Consider the following 24,241-nt stretch of genomic DNA (forward strand, 5'->3'; position numbering starts at 1 on the left):
GACTCATAGAGTGATACAGTGTAGAAACAGGCCCTTTGGTCACACTGGCCAACATGTCCCATCTACACTAGTCCCACCTGCCCTCATTTGGTCCATATCCCTCCAAACCTGTCCTATCCATGTACCTGTCTCTTATGCAACAGTCAGGAGCCAGAGTCCGGAGCGGTGAGACTGCGGCCGCCTCTGGGGTGGATACGCTCAGGGCGGGGATTTATTAATGAGCCGAAGCGCTGATGTGAGCGGATATTTCACCGCGCTCTTCACCTGCTCCCTAAACTTGGACTGGGTCGCCGCGTAAATAAATGTGTTGGTGCAGCAGCTGACATTCCTCAGCAAAAACCCGAACTCGCTAAAGATCCATTGAGAACCATTCCGATCAGTTGCAGTTCCTGTGATCTGATAATAGACGAAGTTTACAACCAGCGTCAGCCACAGGAGGATGAAGCTGCCGGAGATGGTGAAGAGTAAAACCACAGACCTCTTCCTGCTCTCCATCTCCGGGTCACTGCGGTTCTCCCCCTTGCTCTCACCCCTCAGCCCCTTACGGACCCGACTGGCCACTAAAATGTGGCGGACTGTCAGAGCGTTGAGCAGCAGTATTACAGCGAAAGGGAGGAACGGAGTTAAAACCTTGTTGATCGAGTCAAATGCCACATACCCGGGGTCGGTGTAATAACTGTCCACAATGGCACAGCCCCACGGGACATTGTCGATGATTGTCCGGGGTTCCAGTGTGAAGTAGCGGGGAACATTTTTCAGACAGAGGCCGGCTGTTGCCAGAATCACAGCCGCAGTTTTCCCGGTGCAATATTTGTTTGTGGTTTTACTTTGCTGTCTCCAGCTGCCAGTATTTTGAAGTGCCCGTAGCCTGTACAACGTTGCTGTGAACCTTATCGCTGTGTTCACTCCACCTCACCCACCGGCATGTTTCCTCAATGTTGAGGTTGTGAGGGGTTCTTCCCGGAGTTGGCCTGTTTGCTGAGAGCGTCCAGCAAAACTCTAGTCTGCACCTTTTCCACCCACGTATTGCAGTCCCCTTGATTTTTAAAAGCCGGCGTTCCAATTTACTCTCTTGCGAAGATAGAGACAAAATGCTGGAGTTACTCATCGAGACAGGCAGCATCTCTGGAGAAAAGGAATGGGTAATGTTTTGGGTCGAGACCCTTCTTCAGACTGAGAGTCAGGGGAGAGAGAGACACAGTCCCGCTGAGTAACTCCAGCACTTTGTACCTATCCGTTTTCTCTAGAGATGCTGCCTGACCCGCTGAGTTACTCCAGCACGTTGTGTCTATTTTCGGTGTAAACCAGCATCTGCAGTTCCTTCCGACACATTCGCACCCCGTCGGATAGCTGTCGGGATTGTGATCAAACTGGAACAATTTGGCTGTATCAAGCAACTTGAAGCGTCATCACATTTCCAAAGTGTCAGGATGGTTTTCCCTTCGAAGTGTTATACACTTACAACGGAGATACAAGGAGCTGCAGATGCTGGATTCTTCATCAAACACAAATTGTTGGAGGAACTCGGCGGCTCACGTTTCTTCCGACCCGAAACATTGCTCATTCCGTCCCGAGATGCTGCTGCCTGGCCCACTAGACTTGCATTTCGTTGTCTCTGTACTGTACACTGACAATGACAATTAAAATTGAATCTGAATCTGATCTGAGACTTCATCCAGCACTTTGAGTTGGACACAGGCAAGTTCTCTTTCTTTTTAAAGTCGAACTTAAAACTTATTCGTATTTGAATGCCTGCCGTTCTATAAAACCAATTGGACTTTCAGGAATATTATCTTTTTAATAATAAAATTCGCTTTCGAAAACAACAGTGCCGGAGATGCCTGGGGTTCCTGGTGAACCTCGGAGCTTCACTCGGAAGGAAGTAGCGGTGTCAAAGCTCCTCTTATGAATAGGGAAGGCACTGCGCTTGCGGTTCCCACTGACTCCCCGACACCTAGACTGTTCCTGGAGGAAACAAGGTCGGCGTTCACTCCTGGTCTGCACACAACCACGCACTGGGAAAGCAAGTAAGTATCTCCGTAGCAAAGTAAAAGCAGTTCCCTTCTATATGAATTTCTAATAAGGGAAATATTTCAGATGTGTTTTACAGCACCTAGTAACCTAGCTAATAAAATGTATTTTTGGATTCTCATAGTATGCCGTTTGCTATCACCCAACTGGCACTCGCAGCTCTGCTTATTTATGGTAAGGTGCATTTATTTATCAATTCTACTTATCGTTGTGTTCTGCGGTTCCAGCCACCCTCAAGTTGAATTATCAGCTGAGTTCATAGGAAAAGTATTCAAAGTGGCGCAAAAAGCCTCCGTTCCTTTCTCTCAGCGGAAACCGCCAATGCCGCATATTTCAGGCAGCAAACTCATCGAATAATCACATGAAATGAAGTACAAAAACAAGAATGGAAGGTGTTAAAAAAACTGCATCCGAAGCTTCCTCAGATTGATAATATTCGTTTTATAAATAATCGATGACTGATATGGATCCATTTACGAGTGATCTGATATACAGTGAAATGCTGGCAGATCACCACGACCAACCAATGCATAATGTTTACTTTAGAGATACAATGTGGTGGCCACAGGCCATTCATTCATTATTTATGAGCAGATTTACAGGAACTACAATTATTACCTGATTAATTATCTGATTTGAACTTCTGAAGAAGGGTCACTACCCGAAACGTCACCCGTTCCTTCTCTCCACAGATGCTGCCTGTCCCGCTGAGTTATTCCAGCATTTTGTAGCTATCTTCGGTTTAAAGCAGCATCTTTCTACAGTCCCGTCCAACACATGATTTGAACTGTACTGTGAAACGGGACCGGCATTTTAAACAAATCTTGAACTAGCAGCTAATAATGTGTATTTTTTTAGCAAAAGTCAAAATTGTTGTGTGTTTAGTGAACCAGTAAATATATTCAAGGCTGAAACGTACTGAATTTTGGCCAACTGGATAGTGTAATGATCCGACAGGAATTAGAAGTAAGATTAAAGAAGACCAACCAACATCTCATAAAAAGGGGAACAGCCTCAAATGGGCAGAATTCTTACTTCTGGTGCTGTTTTTTCTTGTGAGCTTCATGCTTCTTCTTGTGGGCTTGTGTTTTTTGTGGACTTAGTGATTTGGTTTATAGTGAAATGTTGGCAAGGACAAGCGAGCTCTACTGCCAACCTATGCATAGTGTTTACTGCAGTTTAGTTTAGAGATACAGTGTGGAGACAGGCTCTTCAGCCCACCCAGACCGCGCTGACCAACAATCACTTGTTCTATCCTACACACGAGGGACAATTTACAGAAGACAATTAACCTGAAAAGCTGCACGTCTTTGGAGTGTGGGAGGAAACCGGAGCACCCGGAGATAATCCACGCGGTCACGGGGAGAACATACACATTCCGTACTAACAACATCCATAGTCAGGATCAAACCCGGGTCTCTGGTAGCAACTCTGCCTGTAGCACATCAGTATGGCAGCAACTACTGTTGTGTCATCGTGCCGCCAATATAAACCAATGCTGGGAGATTGAAAACAATTGAATCCAGAGAAGTAGAAACAGGGAACTGCAGATGCCGGTTTACACAAAGTGCTGGAGTATTCAGCTGGTTAGGATGCATCTCTGGAGAACATGGATAGGTGACGTTTTGTGTTCAAACCATTCTTCAGGCACAATGTGGTGGTGGGGGGGTTAGGGGGGGGAGGAAAGCTGGAAGGGGGGGGGGGGGGGGAGGGGGGGCAGGACAAAACCTGGCAAATAATGGGCAAGAACAGCAAAAGCCTGGATGCAGATAAGGGGGGTTGATAGGCAGATGGTTGGACAAAGGCCAGAAATGAAATGACAGAAGGATTGGAGAGTTGTGAATTGTACGATAGCAAGGGGAGGAGGGAGGGGATGGGGAAGGGGGGGGGGGTTGAAGAAAGGGATGATGGATGGTAATTGCCTAAAATTTGAGAATTCAACATTCATATCATTAGGCTGCAGGCTGCCATAGAGTGATACAGTGTGGAAGCAGGCCCTTTGGCCCAACTTGCCCACACCGGCCAACATGTCCCAGCTGGCAGCATTTGGTCCATAGTCCTCCAGACCTGTCCTATCCATGTACATGTCTAAATGTTTCTTAAATGTTGGAATAGTCCCAGCCTCAACTACCTCATGTGGCAGCTTGTCTTATACACCCACCATTCTTTGCCCAAGAGGAATATGAAAGCCTGTTCCTCCAGTTTGTTTGTGGCCTCAACCTGGGAATGGAGGAACTCTTCAAGTCCTTGACTCACTCAGCCCTTCCCACCCAAACCACTCCCTCCCCAGATACTTTCTCCTGCAACCACAGGAGATGTAACATCTGTCTCCTTCTCTTTCAGGGGCTCCAGCAGTCCTTCCAGGGGCGACAGAGGTTCATGCTCACCTGCACTAACCTCATCTACTGCATCTAGTGTTCCCAATGTAGCCTCCTGTGCATAGCGAGACCAAACATGGTGACTGTTTTGCTGAACACTTGTGCTCGGTCCACCAAAGCCTACTGGATTTCCCAGTTGCTAATTATGTTAACTCCGCTTGCATTCTCGTAACAATATTTCACAAGTTCACAAGTTATAGGAGTAGAATTTGGCCATTCAGCCCATATAGTCTACTCGGCCATTCAATCTCTACCATCTAATCCAATTTCCTGCCTTTTCCCCATAATGCTTGACACCAGTTCTAATCGAGAACTTGTCTATCTCTGCCTTAAAAATATCTGACTTGGTCTCCACAGATTAACTACCCTCTGACTAAAGAATTTCCTCCTCATCTCCTTTTTTAACAGAGCACCCTTTAATTCTGAAGCTTTGACCTCTGGTCCTAGACTCTCCCATCAGTGGAAACATCCTCTCCACATCCACTCTATCTACCTTTCTGTCCTGAGCCTCATCTATTGCAAGAGTGAGGCCACTGGCAAACTGCAGGAAAATAATTTAATATTCTGCTTCAGGAGCTTACAACCCAATTGTATCAATATTCAACTCTCTAATTTCAGAAAACTACCAAACTTTCCACCTTGACTTGCACCTATTCCGCCCCATCTCCTTTCACCTACATTCCTTCCCTTAGCTTTACAATTCACAACTGTTCAATCCTTTTGTTTTACACCTTTTCTCTTTTCATCTCTGGCCTTTGTCAAACCATCTGCCTATCAAGCCCACCCACTTCACCATTATCCACCTATTATTTGCAGGCTTTGTCCTGCCCCTCCTCTCTTCCAGCTTTCTTCGCCCGACTCCCACAATCAGTTTGAAGAAGGATCCCAGCCAGAAATATGAAGTAACAGCATCTCATATTTTGCTTGGGCAACTAACCACAAAAAGTGGTATGAATATTGATTTCTCTAACTTCAAGTAACCCTGGAATTCCCTCTCTCTCTATCCCTCTCCAACCCAAATCAGACCAGCTTCTTGTTTTCACCCAACAAACAGCTGACAATGGCCTGTTTCCTTTATCATCATTACTTTTTTGCATCTTTCATTCATGGTGCTTTGTCTCTCCACATCATCTATATCTCTTGTTTCCTTATCCCTCACTAGTCTGAAGAAGGGTCTCGACCCGAAACATCACCCATTCCTTCTTTCCAGAGATGCTGCCTGTCCCGCTGAGTTACTCCAGCTTTTTGTGTCTATCTTCGGTTTAAACCAGCATCTGCAGTTCCTTCCTACACGTATCACCTCTCCATGTTCTCCAGAGCTGTTTTAATGCACAGAAGTTAGCATTTGCAACAGTTTCCTCATCAAATCACTTCACTAGTGTCATGTAATGGGCTGTTTCCAAGCCAAAACACCCTTGCGGCCACAACCGCTAGTTCAACGTCACGTTTGAGAATGATAAACATATGGCCTTCAGCCCACATAATTTGTACCAAACATGATGAATAAATTGATCTCATCAGCCAGTACATGATCCATATACCTCTATTCCCTGCATTTCCATCTGTCTATCTAAATGACTCTTCAATGTCACTCCCACATCTGCCTCCACCACCATCCCTGGCAATGTTCCAAGCCCTCACTCCACTCTATGTAAAAATAATCTTGCCCCACACATCTCCATTAAACTTTCCCCCTCTGATTTTGTAGCTATACCCACTAGTGTTGGACATTTCCACCCTGGGAAAAATGGTTCTGACTGTCTATGCTATCTGTGCCACTCATCTATATTAATAAATCTCTGATCTTGACCGCTTTTGGCCCACTGTGCTGCGATTTCCGACAGAACGCCGCCACCTACGGCTGTCATTTTTGGCCACCTCGTTCAGAGCCCCCCTCCGCCTTATGGGTGCGGAGGATTTTTCCCATCGATGACAAATCAAAGATATTAATGTTTTAACAAAATTCACCATTATCTCTGCTGCCCCTGCTGGAAGGAGGGGAGGGACTATAAAACCAGGAAGTGGTGTGCCTCACTCACTCTCTGCAAGATTGATGAAGCCAAGGGTCACGTCTCTCTGAGCTCTGAATAACACTGAACAAATGTCTACACAACTGTGAGTACCTTTAATGTGGTTTAAAAATGAAAATACGGTTTGTTTGAAGTAAGAAGGCACTGCCTGCAAATGTTTTTTTGGATGATTTGGCTTGAAGTTGAAAGGCACTACTTACTGCAAATGGTGGCATGAAGTTGAAAGGTACTACTTACTGCAAATGGTGGCTTGGGTGCTTTGGCTTGAAGTTGAAATGCACAATTTACTGCAAATGGTGGCTTGGGAGCTTTGGTTTAAAGTTCAAAAGGCACTACTTACTGCAAATGGTGGCTTACGAACTTTGGCTTGAACTTTAAAAAAATCACCATTCTATCTGCTGCACCTGCTGGAGGGACTGTAAAACCAGGAAGTGGTGTGCCTCACTCACTCTCTGCAAGATGGATGAAGCCAAGGGTCATGTCTCTCTGAGCTCTGAATGACACTGAACAAATGTCTACACAACTGTGAGCACTGTTAATGTGGTTTGAAAATGAAAACATGGTTTGTTTGAAGTAAAAGGCACTGCCTGCAAATGGTTGTTTGGGTGCTTTGGCTTGAAGTTGAAAGGCACTACTTACTGCAAATGGTGGCTTGGATGTTTTGGCTTGAAGTTGAAAGGCATTATTAACTGCAAATGGTGGCTTGGGTGCTTGGACTTGAAGTTGAAAGTCACTACTTATTGCAAATGGTGGCTTGGGTGCTTTGCTTGAAGTTGAAAGGCACTATATACTGCAAATGATGGCTTGAGTGATTTGGCTTGAAGTGAAAGGCACTTCTTACTGCAAATGGTGGCTTGGGTGCTTTGGCTTGAAGTTGAAAGGCACTTCGTACTGCAAATGGTTGTTTGGGTGCTTTGGCTTGAAGTTGAAAGTCACTACTAACTGCAAATAGTGGCTTGGGTGCTTTGCTTGAAGTTGAAAGGCACTAACTGCAAATTGTGGCTTGGGTGCTTTGGCTTGAGGTTGAAAAGCTCTACTTACTGCAAATAGTGGCTTGGTTATCTCACAGACAGACAGACAAACAAGACAAGACTTTTAATAGTAGGTGGATATACACCAAGCTGCAGTGAAATTCTTTGTCCACATGAAGCATATTCCAGGTTCTGGCTCTCCAAAGCCCTGTAAGAATATGTCCTCACTTGTATCTCTGTAGCAATTGAATGTATACCATATCATATCCCATTTGCATGTTCCAATGGCATGATAATTTTTATCACTTAAGTAGAGCACTCTCTCTTAACCAGCTCTTAGAAAATAGAGCAGGGCAAGTGACTGTGGTATCATTGGGTGAGTACTATAGGACCAGCGGCCACAGTTTTATTACATTTAAAGTAGTTATGGAAAAGGATAAGGGTGGTCAACAAGTTAAGGTTGTAAATTGAGGCAAGGCCAACATTGATGGTATTACATAGGAATTTGCAAAAGTTGATTCGAGTAGGTTTGCGGGCAGAGGCAGGATGGGAAGTGGGATGCGTTGAAAAGTGTGATAGTGAGAGTTCAGGTTATGTATGATCCTGTTGGAGTGAAGGGAATGGCAGGCAGAAGTAATGAACCCTGGATCACAAGGGAAAATTAGGCTCTGGTCAGGAAAAGGAAGGCATGGGTCAGCTAAGGCAGCTGGGATCATATGTGTCCTTGGAGGAGTCCATGGAATTGAGGGGTACACTAAAGAAGGAAGTCAAGAGAACAAAAAGAGTGCATGAGATAGCTCTGACAGATAGGATCAGTGGCTCAATGGTACCATGGTAGTTTATTTTCACATGTATCTAAGTACAGTAAATCCTCGTTATCATGGACAATGGGTGGGGGAGGTGGTGTCCGTTATTGCCGATTGTCGCGGTGGAGGTCGTCCAAGTGGTACAGGGGCTTAACTGAGTAAAGCATCATCGTTGTATGTAGTTGAAATAAAGAACTACAGATCGTGGTTAATACACGAAAGGACACAAAGAACTGGGTAGGTCAGGCAGCATCGCTGGAGAAAATGTATAAGTGTCGCCGGTTTCCTTCTTTAGGCCAGTTCAGCCTGCTGAGTTACTGCAGCACTTTGTGTGGTTTCACTGTAAAACTAGGCGCCGTGCCGCTGGTCTGTAGATCATGGAGTCCAAGTTTATAGCTCACTGGAGGTGGCAACACATGTACATGGAGTAGTAAGGAAAACATATGGTATACTTGCCTTCATTGCCAGGGGCACCAAGTACAAAGATCAGAAAGTCATGATGCAGCTCTGTGGGACCACATTTGGAATATTGCATGCAAGTTAAGGTCACCTCATTACAGGAAAGATGTGGAAGCTTTGGATAGGGTGGGAAGAAGGTTTACCAGAATGCTACCTGGATTAGAGTGTTTCAGTCGTAGGGCGAGGTTGGATAGATTTGGATTGTTTTCTCCGGAACATCGGAGGTTGAGGGGAGACTTGTTAGGAGTATATAAAATTATGAGAGGCATAGACGGGGTAGACAGTCCGAACCTTATTTCCAGGGTGGAAATGTCCAACACTAGAGAGCATGGCTATAAGGTGAGAGCAGGAAGTTTAATGGAGATGTGCAGGGCAAGTTGTTCTTTACATAAGGAGTAGTGGAGGCCTGGAAAGCATTGCTGGTGGTGGAGGTGGAGGCAGAAGCAGTGCACACACATACATTGATGGCACCGAAATGGAGCTGGTCGATTGCTTCAAGTTCTTAGGAATTAATATCACCAGCAATTTGTCCTGGACCAGCCACATTGATTCTATGGCCAAGAAAGCACACCTATGCATTTACTTACTTAGAAGATTTAGGAAGTTTAGCATGTCCCCATTAACCCTCACCAACGTCTACAGATACGCCATAGAAAGCATCGTATCAGGATGCATCACAACATGGTTTGTGAAAAGCTCAATCAAAGACTGTAAGGAATTGCAGAGGGTTGTGGACATAACAATTTCTCTGCCCTTTTTTATCCCACCGTACACCTTCACAGCTTTCCTCACTCTGTAATGCCAACAATCTTGGTGTCATCTGCAAACTTACTAACCAAAGAGTTGAAGGTTAATTTTATGTTCAATATGAGATTCTGATCTACCTAAAAGATAAGAAATAACAAATATTGGGAGGCCTGTTGTGGATGTAGGGCGAATAAAAAAAGATAAAAAAAGATAAAAAAAGATTAATGTCACGCAGGAGTGGTAATGTAGAATGTTCATTGGTAATTTAAGAGGGAGTTGATGGCCCTTGTGGCTAGGGGATCAGGGGGTAGGGAGAGAAGGCAGGTACGGGATACTGAGTTGGATGATCAGCTATGATCATATTGAATGGCGGTGCAGGCTCGAAGGGCCGAATGGCCTACTCCTGCACCTAATTTCTATGTTTCTATGTTAATGTAAATGGGTAATTTATGATCAGTATGGACTCGGTAGGCCGAAGAGCCTGTTTCTGTGCTGTATCTCTCTATGTGCAGGAAGGAACTGCAGATGCTGGTTTAAACTGAAGATAGACACGAAAGGCACCTCAGCGGGTCAAACAGCACCTTTGGAGTGAAGGAATACGTGACGTTTTGAGTTGAGACCCTTCTTCAGATGGAATAGGTGAAGTTTCCGGTCAAAGCCCTTCTTCAGACTGAAGAAGGGTCTCATCCCGAAACGTCATCTATTCCTTTTCTCCAGAGATGCTGTCTTCTGTATCACTCTATGACTATGATTCTATGATTCTATGTTTTAAATAATTTGATTGTATTTTGTCACGTGGTCAATGATGGCTGTGTTTTCGCTTTGGCAGGGGTTGTTGCTGCACCATTCCTGGCTGATCAAGAAGCCCATCATTTCATCCGAAGCAAAAGGCAAACGGACACTATGCAAGGATACTGGGATCCAAATAGTGCAAATAATGTGTGGGGCGTCACCCCAGCAGAGCAGGTAAAACTTCCATCTGCCACTTCTCCGTCCACTCTCCGAACCTATCCAAGTCCTTCTGCAGAGTCAGTGCTTTCTCTACATTACCTGCCCCTCCACCTATTTTCATATCATCCACAAACTTGCCCACAAAGCCTTCAATCCTTTCATACAAATCATTAATATACAACGTGAAGAGCAGCGGCCCCAGCACCGAGCCCTGCAGAACTCCACTAGGCAGCCAACCAGTAAAATCCCCCTACATTGCTACTCTTTGTCTTCTGCCATCCACCCAACCTGTTAGTATCCATGTTAGTACCTGCCCTTTGATACCATGGGCTCTTATCTTCCTTGGCAGCCTCCCATGTGGCACACTATCAAAGACTTTCTGAAAATCTAGTTAAATCTAGGTATTGGTCCTCAAGCTTGCTTTATGCCTCTTGGTAACAGTACTGGATGCCACAGACTGTTACATCAGAGTGAGGCAGAGGTGTGGTGAATGAAAATGTGAAGCTATGCGAAGTTCATGGATACCCCAAAGGACTGGGTATAGGTGCTTTGCAAAGTGTTCACCCAATCCGTATTTCTTTCTCCGACGTTGATTGGTTTAGAGGGCGGGCATGAACATGTTGGCTGGTGTGGGCAAGTTGGGCTGAAGGACCTGTTTCCACGCTGTATGACTCTATTGTATATCAGTCACCATGTTGGGTGTTCGTAGAGACCTTTCCTGGAGGAACATATCTGACGCATGCATGTCACCCGGGGGAGGTTCTGGCGGGCAGCTCTTTGTTCGGACACTAGGGCTTTGTAGCCTTGCAACCTCATGGTCATTAAACTGGATGTGAAGTTAAATAACTTGTTCCTATTTCCACAACTTCATACATGGTGTCAGAAGTTTTATTCTGGAACTTTAACGGCCTGAGTTTACTTCAACCAGGAGTTGCTTTTTCAAGCGAGGCAAATAACTAGCCTACTAGATGGCAAAGCTAGCAGCCTTTCAGTCAACATGGCAAATGCATTCCAGAGGCCGAACCCACTCATCTTCGATGGTAAAATCGGAGAGAAATGGCGGATCTTTGAGCAAGAATATGACATTTTCATCACGGCGGCACATTCTTACAAGTCAGCCCGCACTCGAGAATACATTCTCCTTAACCTTGCGGGACTGGAGGCCATTGAACCTGAACGGTCTTTTGTGTATGCGGATGAGGTGAGAGACCCTGGAGAGGGAGGAAACATCCTCACTCCTGCAGAATCCAGAGAGGATCCTGAATGCCTCAAGAAGAAATTTTGGGAGATATGCAGCCCTCAAACCGATCTTACTATGGAACGACACAAGTTCAACACACGTAATCAAAAAGCTGGTGAGACAATTGAATCATATGTCAGTTTTAAGGATAGAAGCAAAAAGCTGATAATTTGGAGAGCTCTATGAGGAGCTTATTAGAGATAGACTGGTCTGTGGTATCAATAATGATGATTTGAGGAAGGTGTTACTGCGTGATAGTAATTTGACATTAGTTAAGGCTGTTTCCATCTGTCAAATTCATGACTGAAGTGCATAACAAAATGTGAGCTACTTCACATCGATCTGTCACAAATATCGATGCAGTCCAGGCTAGGTTCAGGAGAGAACACAAGCCTGAGATAATGATGAAAATCCAGTCAGAAAAAAACTGGAACATGGTATATTGCCAACTGCAACAACTGTGGAGGCAGTCATGCAGCTAAAAGTGAAAACATGTCCAGAATGCAGGAATTGGGTGTCATCACTCCTATTACGGAGTCAACCGATTGGGGGTCATCTATGGTTGCCACCAACAAAAAGAACAAACAGAAAATCAGAATATCCATTAATCCAAGAGACCAGAACACTGCTCTGAAAAGGCCACACCACCCTATGTGCATGGTGGAAGAAGTGGCTGCACACATGTCAAATGCAACAATATTTTCTGTCCTAGATGCTGAACTCCTTTTAGCAGATTTCACTTGACTATACATCTTCAATGCTAACCTATTTCAGCACTTCTTTTGGCCTCTACAGGTTTTTACGAATACCATTTTTAAGTAGCCTAACTGTCCAAATAACATTCACACAAGAATTCAGAATATAACATAATTTTTAAATCTCATTGTCATGGGTTTATAGGCCAAATGGAAGGAATTTAATGTTTAATACCTGTAAATTAATGGCCATTTAAATCAGCTTGCGAGTGGGATTTTCTGGAACGGGACCATTGGAACGTTGAGGTATGGTGAATTTATACCCCCGTATCGGCAGCAAATGCACTGCCGGCTCACCGTTTCGCAACTTAAATTGTGAATTAAATACATCTTAAACATAGAAACATAGAAACATAGAAACATAGAAACATAGAAAATAGATGCAGGAGTAGGCCATTCGGCTCTTCGAGCCTGCACCGCCATTCAATATGATCATGGCTGATCATCCAACTCAGTATCCCGTACCTGCCTTCTCTCCATACCCCCTGATCCCTTTAGCCACGAGGGCCACATCTAACCCCCTCTTAATTATAGCCAATGAACTGGCCTCAACTACCTTCTGTGGCAGAGAATTCCAGAGATTTACCACTCTCTGTGTGAAAAATGTTTTCCTCATCTCGGTTCTAAAAGATTTATCCCTTATCCTTAAACTGTGACTCCTTTGTTCTGGACTTCCCCAACATCGGGAACAATCTTCCTGCATCTAGCCTGTCCAACCCCTTAAGAATGTTGTAAGTTTCTATAAGATCCCCCCTCAATCTTCTAAATTCTAGCGAGTACAAGCCGAGTCTATCTAGTCTTTCTTCATATAAAAGTCCTGACATCCCAGGAATCAGTTTGGTGAACCTTCTCTGTACTCCCTCTATGGCAATAATGTCCTTCCTCAGATTTGGAGACCAAAACTGTACGCAATACTCCAGGTGTGGTCTCACCAAGACGCTGTACAACTGCAGTAGAACCTCCCTGCTCCTATACTCAAATCCTTTTGCTATGAATGCTAACATACCATTCGCTTTCTTCACTGCCTGCTGCAGCTGCATGCCTACTTTCGATGACTGGTATACCATGACACCCCCAGGTCTCGTTGCATCTCCCCCTTTCCTAATCGGCCACCATTCAGATATTAGACTGAATAGTTAAGAAACACTTTAATACATAAAAATAAACTGCTTTCTTTTACCTGGTCCTCCATCAAATCTGTCCCAGTTGTTGGCATTGACGCCTTCAGAAGCTGATTTTAAAATCATTCCAGCGATTAACATGTCGGGTTAATTTTTTTAAAAACACACAGAACGGCTGTAGGATTGATTCTTTAGCAACATCTTGCATTCCAACATTCGGTTATTTGGCTTTTCGGCGTTGCGCCCTTTCGGTTATTTGGCTTTTCGGCATCATTTCCATTTGGTTATTTGGCTTCCAGTTTTCACTTCGGCTTCTCATCCTTCGGCTCCACGTCCGGGTACCAAGTTCAACGACTACATCTATGGCAAGTCAGTGACCCCCCCCCCCCCCCCCCTCAAATGCACCAAAATCGCACATCCTCTTCTCGCTTCACGGCCAGTGGCAGAATTGCAGCGCCGTACTGAAGGTAAGTTTTGTAACATACCTAACTGATAGGGACGTTGTTAGGTTTTTGTCCCCATGTGTGAGTGCACTGCCAATCCATAACCCATCACTGTCTATCCCATGCGGCTGCACAGTGATGGGTTGTGGATTGGCAGAGCACTCACACGGGGAGGTAAAGCGACAAGTGTAGCATTTCCTGCGGTTGCAAGGGAAAGTACCAGGGGAGTGGACGGTTTGGGTGGGATAGGACAAATTGACCAGGGAATTATGGAGGGAATGGTCTCTGCTGAAAGCAGAAAGGGGAGGAAATGGGAAGATGTGGCCAGTGGTGGGATCCCGTTGGAAGACCTTCCTTCCCTCTAGCTTTTAATTTATGTCCATCAAGTTGCAACTCCTACCGAATGTATAATTTGCAACTGACTGGGAGTTTGCAAAGGCAGTTGACCTCCATTCCCTCTGAGCCACACAACCATGTCACCCAGGGGTTGGGGAAATTTCACAAAACTGCAAGTTGTAAATCATGCATGGTTTAAATATATATTTTTCTTAATGTCTTTCCATTCTGTATGAGTTATATGTTAGCATATTTTAACTGTATGTTTAATGTAATTTAGGCAAGTGAATACTGGACATCGTTGAGAGACTCAGCACAATACTACATAGGTTTGAGTTCGGTTGGTTTTTCATCAGATCCTTCCGTTGTTCAGTGAGTACTAAACAGCTTGTTTGATATATATTGTGCAGATGGTGCAATAAAGGAACTGCAATGAAATAATATGTGGAACAAGTGTCCTTTTAATTGTGTGATGCTTCCATAGAAGGTAGAATATGTATGTTTCTTTGGAGGTCCGTGTCATAACCCATTAAATAGTGATTGCACCTTTCTTATTCCTGAGTTCTAACCACATTGTCTCACCAGACGACTACTCCAGGAGGTCCCTTCCAAGTGAGGTAATCCACTTTGGCGGCAAAAACAAGGGGGCAGATTATTATCTCAATGGGGTTAGGTTAGGCAAGGGGGAGGTACAGAGAGACCTGGGTGTCCTTGTACACCGGTCACTGAAAGTTGGCGTGCAGGTACAGCAGGCAGTGAAGAAAGCTAATGGAATTTTGGCCTTCATAACAAGAGGATTTCAGTATAGGAGTAAAGAGGTTCTTCTGCAGTTGTATAGGGCTCTGGTGAGACCACATCTGGAGTATTGAGTACAGTTTTGGTCTCCTAATTTGAGGAAGGACATCCTTGTGATTGAGGCAGTGCAGCGTAGGTTCACGAGATTGATCTCTGGGATGGCGGGATTGTCATATGAGGAAAGATTGAAAAGACTAGGCTTGTATTCACTGGAGTTTAGAAGGATGAGGGGGAATCTTATAGAAACATATAAAATTATTAAAGGACTGGACAAGCTAGATGCAGGAAAAATGTTCCCAATGTTGGGCGAGTCCAGAACCAGGGGCCACAGTCTTAGAATAAAGGGGAGGCCATTTAAGACTGAGGTGAGAAAAAACTTTTTCACTCAGAGAGTTGTGAATTTGTGGAATTCTCTGTCTCAGAGGGCAGTGGAGGCCAAATCACTGGATGGATTTAAGAGAGAGTTAGATAGAGCTCTAGGGGCAAGTGGAATCAAGGGACATGGGGACAAGGCTGGCACGGGTTATTGATTGTGGACGATCAGCCATGATCACAATGAATGGTGGTGCTGGCTCGAATGGCCGAATGGCCTCCTCCTGCACCTATTTTCCAGGCTTCCAAGTGGTTTTGTAGCATTCTTCCTGATCATCTCCACTGCCTCTTTTACATCATTATGCAATCTCCAATACCAAAAAGCAGAGAAAGGTGGACAGTATCAGCATGCCAGGCAGCATTTATGGAAAGGGAAACAAAGATAATGCCCTAAGTTGACACAAACGGACACAAAGTGCTGGGGTAACTGAGTGGGCCATGCAGCCTCTCTGGAGAACATGGATAGGTGATGTTTCAGGTAAGGACCCTTCATCAAACTGATTGTAGTGGGGGTGGGGAGATACCTGGGAGATGGAAAAGCGTGGCACGTAATAGGGTTTTTTTTGATCGGCAGATGGTTGGAATGAAGACCAGATATAAAAGCAGAATGTATGAGAGGCTGATGGAAGAGTTGCAAATTGTGAAACCAGAGGAAGAAATGTAGGAGGATGGGAAGGGGGAAGGGAGAGAAATTGGAGGAAGTCCAGTTGGAGCACAGGGGAGGGGGAGAAAGTGGGGGCTGTGGGGGAGAAAGAAAAGGTGGGATATGCCTATCCAGGAGGAATGTGAGCTGATGCTTCTCCGGTTTGTGTGCGGCCTCACTCTGACAATGCAGGCGGACTAGGACAGAAAGGTCAGTGTGGGAATGGGAAGGGGTTAAAATGGTTCGGAACCGGGAGATCCTACAGGCCTTGGTGGACCGAGTGAAAGTGTTCAGCGAAACGGTCACAGAGTCAATGTACAGGAGGCCACATTGGGAACACCGGATGCAGTAGATGAGGTTAAAGGAGGTGCATGTGAACCTCTGTCTCACCTGGAAGGATGGCTGGGGTTCCTGGATGAAGGCGAGGGAGGAGATATAAAGTCAGGTGTTGCATCTCCTGCTTTGCATGGGAAGTTCTTGGGGAAGGGCTGGTTTAGGTGGGATGGGATGAGTCAACCAGGAAGTTGCGGTGGGAGCAGTCTCTGCGGAAGATGCAAAGGGCTGGAGATGGGAAGATGTGACTGGTGGTGACGGAAATGTCAGAGGATAATGTGTTGGATGCAGAGGCCGGTGGGATGAAAGATGAGGACCAGGGGTACTCTATCCTTATTCCATCTTGGGGGAGCGGTGGGTGAGAGCAGAACCACAGGACACAGAGGAGACACAAGTGAGGGAGCCATCTAGGACAGAAGGGGGACACCACGTTGACTAAAGGAAGGTGACATCTCGAGTGTCCTAGAATGGAAAGCATCAACTTGGGAGCAGAGGGGTGGAGCAGAGGCAGAAGAATTGAGAGCCGGAAATGGTGCCTTGCAATGGGCAGGGTGGGAGGAAGTGTAGTCCAGATAACTATGGTAGTTGGTAGGTTCATAGTAGATAGTCTGTCCCCTGCGATGGGGACAGAGATATCAAGGATGGGCAGAGAGGTGTCAGAGATAATCCAAGTGAATTTGAGGACAGGGTGGAAGTTAATAGTGAAGTTAGTTCTACACAGTTGCAGGAGGCAGCCCCCATGCTGTCGTTGATACAACAGTGAAAGAGTTGGGGGATAGGGCCAGTGTATGCCTGAAGCAAGGAGTGTTCGATGCAACTGACAAAAAGGCACGCCGAGCTGGGGCCCTATGCGTGTGCCCATGGCTACACCATTAGCAGGGAGAAAGTGAGAGGAGACAAATGAGAAGTTGCTGAGGGTGATGACAAGTTCCACTAGACAGAGGAGAATGTTAGCAGAGGGAAATTGATTGAATGTCTGTTTGAGGTATAACCGGAGGGCCTGAGACTTTCAAGTATCAAGTATCAAGTATCCTTTATTGTCATTCAGACTTTTCAGTCTGAACTAAATTTCGTGCCTTGCAGTCATAACATAGAATAAAATAGCAAAACACACAATAAACACAGATTTATCATCCACCACAGTGAGTCCACCAGGCACCTCCTCACTGTGATGGAAGGCAAAAGTCTTAAGTCCTAGTCTCTTCCCTCCTTGTTCTCCCTCTGCGCTGAGGCGATCCAGGCCTCCAATGTTGTGACCCCGCCGGGTGATGGTAAGCAAGTCCCGCGGCTGAATCCGAGCTTCCCGAACGGGCCAGTTCAAACTCCGCAGCCCGGGACGGTCGAAGCTGCCGAAGCTGCCGCACTCCAGTCCAGTGGACGAAGCTGTTGTCGTGGGAGCTCCGGAAAAACAGGTCACCAACCTGTGACCTGCGAGCTCCCGATGATGTCGTCCACTGGGCCCGCGGCCGAGCCTCCGAGGCTCCGAAGTCGGGTCGCCACCACTGCAAGGCCGCTACAGCCCCGATGTCGGTTCACCGCTGCCGCAATGCCGCCACAACCCCGAAGTTGGGTCGCTGCCGTCACAACGCCGCCATAGCCCCGCAGTCGGCCAGACTTCGGTTGGTATGTCCTGGCTGGCTCTGCCTCCGTAGCCTCGAGGTCAGTCCCAGTTGGAGGCCGCCAGCTCCGCCATTAGGCCTCAGCGCAGACGGAGACGGAGACGTGGGATACGACAAGTAAAGGTCCCATCCCCCCGAAGGAAGAGACCAAAACATGTTTCTCCCATCCCCCCCCCACACATACACAACCTAAATAAACTAAAATTAACTAGAACAGGACAAAAGAAAACATACAAACATAAAAAAACACACAGACAGACTGCAGGTGAGCCGCAGTTGCTAGGGCAGCGCCGCCACTTCCTGGTGGGGGATGGAGGTATAAAGGGACTGGACATCCATGGTAAAGATGGGTGCCTCGAAATGGAAAGATATTGAAGAGGGGAAGAGCATGTGAGGTGTCTTGGATGTAGGTGGAAAGGGACTGGACAAGGGGGAATAGGATGGAATCAATACATGCGGAGATAAGTTCAATGGAGCAGGAGCAGTCTGCCAGGGCAGTCTTGTTGTGGATTTGGGGTAGATAGAAGCGGGCAGTGCGGGGCTGGGGCATCAAGACCCTTCTTCAGACTGATGTCAGGGGAGGGGGCGGGACAAACATAGAATGGTGTCGGAGACAGTAAAGGGCCTGTTCCACTTTCATGACCTAATTCACAACCTTTTTTTAATCGTGGACATTTTTCATCATGCTAGAAAAACGCCCCGACCTACTTGATGTCACGAGCACCTACGACTAGCACCATGGCCTGCTACAACCTATCCTACAACCTCCTACCACCTTGTGACAACCATGCTGCGAGTATGAGTCAAGGCCAAACTCGGCAGAGATCGTGAATTAGGTCGTGAAAGTGGGACAGGCCCTTTAGACCAGTGGGAGAACTGGGAAAGGGAAAGGGATGGAGATAGAAAGCAAGGGGTATCTGAAGTTAGAGAAGTTAATGTACATACCGCTGGAGTGTAAACTACCCAAGCAAAATATGAGATGCTGTTCCTCCAATTTGCGCTGGGCCTCACTCTGACAATGGAGGAGGCCCAGGACAGAAAAGTCAGATTGGGAATGGGAGGGGTTGAAGTGCTGAAACGATGAGATGCATAGATAGGGTAGACAGTCAAAACCTTTTTCACCCAAGATGAAAAAAATCAAATACTAGACGGTATAGCTTGTAGGTGAGAGGGGCAAAGTTGAAAAGAGATGTGCGGGGTAACTTTTTTTACACAGAGGTTGGTAAGTGCCTGGAACGTGCTGATTGAGGCAGATATGATAGTGGCATTTAAGAGGCTTTTGGATATGTAGAGACTGGAGGGTGATGGGTTAAGTGCAGATTGATAAGTTAAGGCCTTGGCATTGTGTTCATCACAGACTTTGTGGGCCAAAGGGCCTGTTCTTGTTATGTACTTTTCTATGCTCTAAGACACTATTGATATCTTGGAGATAGAAGGAACTGCGGATGCTGGTTTACTATGATATCTTCTTACATTTGATGTCTACCTAAGCCTATGTGTTTTCCATTGTGTTTTTGTAGGGAGCATATCAGGAACTACATGGACTATCTGCGGCAGACAAGCGCTTACCTTCAACATCGCATGAATAAATAAAGAAGCTGATGGATCTAAAAATTCTTGTAATTAATCTAGTCAATTAATTCAGTTAAAATGCATACACCATGCCATGACCAATATTTCTGCTACATATCTCTCTTCTTGTAACAAACCCTCACTGAGTTTGCCAAAAGAAGGGTTGAGCTTTAAACATTGCCTAAAAAATCTTGATCAATAAAAAATTATACACATCTCACTCAGGATTGTGATGTTACGTATCTCAACACGTGATTTTATTTTGAATTATCTATCTAAATTGTTTGCTAATCTTTGAGAATTATATATACATTTCAGAGAAAAGATGGTACTGGAAAACAAATCATTGGGATTTAATTGAGTAAAAAATGCATCATAGGGCTCAAATTGCTGGAGTAACTCAGCGGGTCAAGCGGTACTCCACTGAAAGCTGAAAATTTAAGGGGAGGGGTGTTAGCGGAAGGTAGGAATAGGTGCGATTCAGATGGGGCAGAGGGAAGGGTAGGAGTCGATGCAAGGAAGAGTGAGGGGGGAGGTTTGGGGGAGAAAGGAAGGGCGTGATTTTGAGAGGTTACCCAAAATTGGAGAAGTCAATGTTCATACCCATGTTGGCTTGTAAGCTGCCCCAGAGAGTCTGAGAGAGGCCTCACTCTGGCAATGGAGGAGGCCCAGGACAGAAAGGATGTGTGGGAATAAGCAGGGAAGTTAAAATGGTTAGCAACCGGGATATTCAGTAGGGCTTGGTGGACTGAGCGCAAGTGTTCAGTTGAACGGTCGCCAAGTCTACACTTGGTCTTGCCGATGTACAGGAAGCCACATCGGATACAGTTGATGAGGGTAGAGGAAGTGCCCATGAAACTCTGCCTCACCAGGAAGGACTGCTGGGGTCCCAAGATGAAGGTGAGTGAGGAGGTATTGGGATTGGTATGATATCTTCACCGGTTGCAGGGGGAAGTACCTTGGGAGTAGCGGGTTTGGGTGGAAAGGGGTGTGTACCAAGAAGTTGCAGTGGGAGCAGTCTCTGTGGAAGGCTGAAAAGGGTGGGGATGGGAAGTTGTGACTAGTGGTGGGATCACATTGGAAGTGACGGAAAGGTTGGAGGCTGATGTGTTGGATGCAGAGGCTGGTGCGGTGATGGGTGAGACCCAGGGGAACTTTGTGCTATCTGGGGGAGGAGGATCAAGAGCAGATCCATCGGACACAGAGAGGTGGTTGAGGGAGCCAGTTATGACAGGAAGGAGAAACCATGTTTACTAAAGAGGATATCCTAGAATGCAAAGTCTCATCTTTGCAGCAGATGCGATGGAGACAGAAAAATTGAGAGTTGGGAATAGAATCTTCACAAGAGGCAGGGTGGGAGGAAGAATAGTCCCGATAACCGTGGGAATAAGTTGGTTTATAATGTGATGGAGGCAGAAAGATCAAGAAAGGGGAGTGAAATGTCAGTGATGGTCCAGGTGAATTTGAGGGTGCAGGTTGGCAGTTAGTGTGAAGCTATTGAAATCCATGAGTCCTGCACAGATGCCAGAGGGAGCCTCTTGCAGTCATCAATGTAGCGTAGAAAGAGTTGGGGGATAGGGTCAGTGTACGCCTGAAACAAGGACTGTTTGGCTTGCCCCATAGAAAGGCAGGCATAGCTGTGGCCCAGCAAGTGCCCATGCCTGCCTACACCTTTAATGTCTGAGGGGATTTGAGGACGAGACTCTTGATGTTGTGCCGGCAGTTAGAAAGGACAAGGTCCCGAGTGAGTAGAAGGCCTGGATGGGGGGATCCAGAAGAGGGGGGGGGGTATATTGGAGAAGGGACGATCACTGGGAGGTGAGGACTCCTTCACGTCCAAAAAGTACTGGAGGAGGAGACAGTGGAAAATGAGCTCTACATCATGGTAGGCCCAGAACTCATTGAGGCAGAGGGGGGTGAAGGTAAAACCTCAGTTGAGGACCATTCGTATCGGGGAAAAAAAGGGAGGACAGGGGTAATGGTGACAAAACAACAGACGTGTGGGATTGGATCAGAGCGGAGCAGAGGGCAGGTGAGGGAGGCTCCAGTGAGATGCTGCCTGTCACGCTGAGTTACTCTTGCACATTGTACCTATCCATTTTCTCCAGAGATGCTGCCTAACCTGTTAAGTTACTCCAGTACTTTATACCGATCCATATTCTCCAGAGATGCTGCCAATTCTGATGAGTTACTCCAGCACTTTGTACCTATCCATGTTCTCTGGAGATGCAGCGTGTCCCGATGAGTTACATCAACACTTTGCACTGATCCATGTTCTCCTGGGATGCGTCCTGACCTGTTCAGTTACTCCATCACTTTGTACTTTTCCAAGTTCTCCAAAGCTACCTGTCCCGCTGAGTTACTCCAGCACTTTGTACCTATTTATGATCTCGAGATGCTGCACCTCCCGCTGAGTAACTCTGTACCCATCCATGTTCTCCAGAGATGCTGCCTGTACCGATGAGTTACTCAAGCACTTTGACCATATCCTTGCTCTCTGGAGATGTTGCCTCTTCTGCTGAGTTACTGCAGCAATTTGTACCTATCCATGTTCTTCAAAGATGCTGACCAAATGCTGTTACTCCAGTACTTTGTACCCTGTTCTCCAGAGATACAGCCCGACATGCTGAGTTACTCCAGCACTTTGTACCTATCCATATTCTCCAGAGATGCTGCCTGTACCGATGAGTTACTCCATCACTTTGTACCTATCCTCCATTCCCCACCAGTAGGGTCATAAAGCCCCCCCTTTCTTCCTCAACTGCAGAACCAGCTAATTTCCATCTATCAATACTCTCCTCCATCTAGGTCCTTACCCTCAACTTCTCATTCAACTCCTCCCACTTCCGCCTGATCCAAGGCATAGCTGTGGGCACTCACATGGGCCCTAACTATGCCTGCCTCTTTGTAGGGTACGTCGAACAATCCGTTCCTGGCGTACACTGGCCCTATCCCCAAACTCTACCTCCGCTACATTGACGACTGCATTGGTGCTACCTCTTGCACCATGCAGAACTCACTGACTTCATCAACTTCACCACTAATTTCCACCCTGCACTCAAATTCGCTTGGACCATCTCCGACATCTCCCTACCATTTCTAGATCTCACTATCTGCATCACAGGTACAGTAACAGACTATTGACCGACATCTACTACAAACCTACTGACTCCCATAAATATCTTGACTATACTGCTTCCCACCATGCTTCCTGTAAAGACTCTATCCCCTACTTCCAATTCCACCATCTAGGCAGCATCTGCGCCCAGGATGAGCTGTTCCATACCAGGGGATCGGAGATATCCTCATTCTTTAAGAAACAGGGGTTCCACTCTTCCATTCCCCTCTCGCACTTGGGTCTCCTTAATATCCTGCAGCTCCGCTCTTATTCCCCCTCCCACCATTCTTAACAAGGACAGAGTCCTCCTTGTCCTCACCTTCCACCCCATCAGCCGTCGCATACAGCATATAATCCTCCAACATTTTCGGCATCTCCAATGGGATCCCACTACTGGCCACATCTTCCCATCCCCACCCCTTTCTGCTTTCCGCAGAGACCATTCCCTCTGAAACTCCCTGGTCAACTTGTCCCTTCCCATCCAAACCACCCCCTCCCCCAGTACTTTCCCCTGCAACCGCAGGAGATGCAACACCTATCCCTTTAACTCCCCCCTCTACTCCATCCAAGGACCCAAACAGTCTTTCCAGGCAAGGCAGAGGTTCACTTGCATCTCCTCCAACCTTATCTACTGTGTCCGCTGTTCCAGGTGTCAACTTCTCTATATCGGCGAAACCAAGCGCAGGCTTGACAATCGTTTCACTGAATACCTCCGCTCAGTCTGTCTTAACCTACCTGATCTCCCGGTGGCTCAGTACTTCAACTCCCTCTCCCATTCCCAATCTGACCTTTCTGTCCTGGGCTTCCTCCATTGTCAGAGTGAGGCCCAGCGCAAATTGGAGGAACAGTACCTCATATTTTGCTTGGGGAGTTTATACCCCAGCCGCATGAACATTGACTTCTCTAACTTCAGATAGCCCTTGCTTTCTCTCTCCATCCTCTCCCCTTTCCCAGTTCTCCCACTAGCCTTACTGTCCCCGACTACATTCTATCTTTGTCCCACCCACTCCCCTGACATCAGTCTGTAGAAGTGTCTTGACCCGAAACGTCACCCATCCCTTCTCTCCAGAGATGCTACCTGTCCCGCTGAGTTACTCCAGCATTTTGTGTTTACTTTGTACCTATCCATCTTATCCAGAGATTCTGCTTGTCCCCCTGAATTAATCCAACACTGCGTACCTATCCATGTTCGTCAGAGATGCTGCCTGACTTGCTGAATTTTACTCCTGCACTTTGAAGCTATCCATGTTCTCCACTGGTACTACCTATCCTGCTGAGATACTCCAGCACTTTGTACCTATCCATGTTCTCCAGAGATGCTGCCTGTGCCACTGAACTACTGCAGCAATTGGTACCTATCCATGTTTCCCAAAGATGCTGCTGATTCCGCTGGGTTACTCCATCACTTTGTACCTATCCATGTTCTACAAAGATACTGACTGACATGCTTAGTTACTCCAGCACTTGGTACCTATCCATGTTCTCCAGGGCATCTGCCTGACCCACTGAGTTACTCTAGTA

At 46.3% G+C, this 24,241-nt stretch overlaps 1 protein-coding gene across 1 annotated transcript; it reads left to right on the top strand.

Moving 5' to 3' along the window:
• Window positions 1–1,781: 1,781 nt before the first annotated feature.
• On the top strand, window positions 1,782–19,822 carry LOC129698330 (uncharacterized protein C3orf85-like). The gene is made up of 5 exons (XM_055637413.1): window positions 1,782–2,027; window positions 2,156–2,205; window positions 10,252–10,388; window positions 14,549–14,640; window positions 19,551–19,822. Exons 1-5 carry the CDS (start codon window positions 1,906–1,908, stop codon window positions 19,621–19,623), a joined length of 474 nt encoding a protein of 157 aa, XP_055493388.1. The 5' UTR covers window positions 1,782–1,905; the 3' UTR covers window positions 19,624–19,822.
• The last annotated feature ends 4,419 nt before the right edge of the window (window positions 19,823–24,241 follow it).

The sequence above is a fragment of the Leucoraja erinacea genome, chromosome 6 (assembly GCF_028641065.1).
Source record: "Leucoraja erinacea ecotype New England chromosome 6, Leri_hhj_1, whole genome shotgun sequence".
In the NCBI taxonomy this organism is placed as follows: domain Eukaryota; kingdom Metazoa; phylum Chordata; class Chondrichthyes; order Rajiformes; family Rajidae; genus Leucoraja; species Leucoraja erinaceus.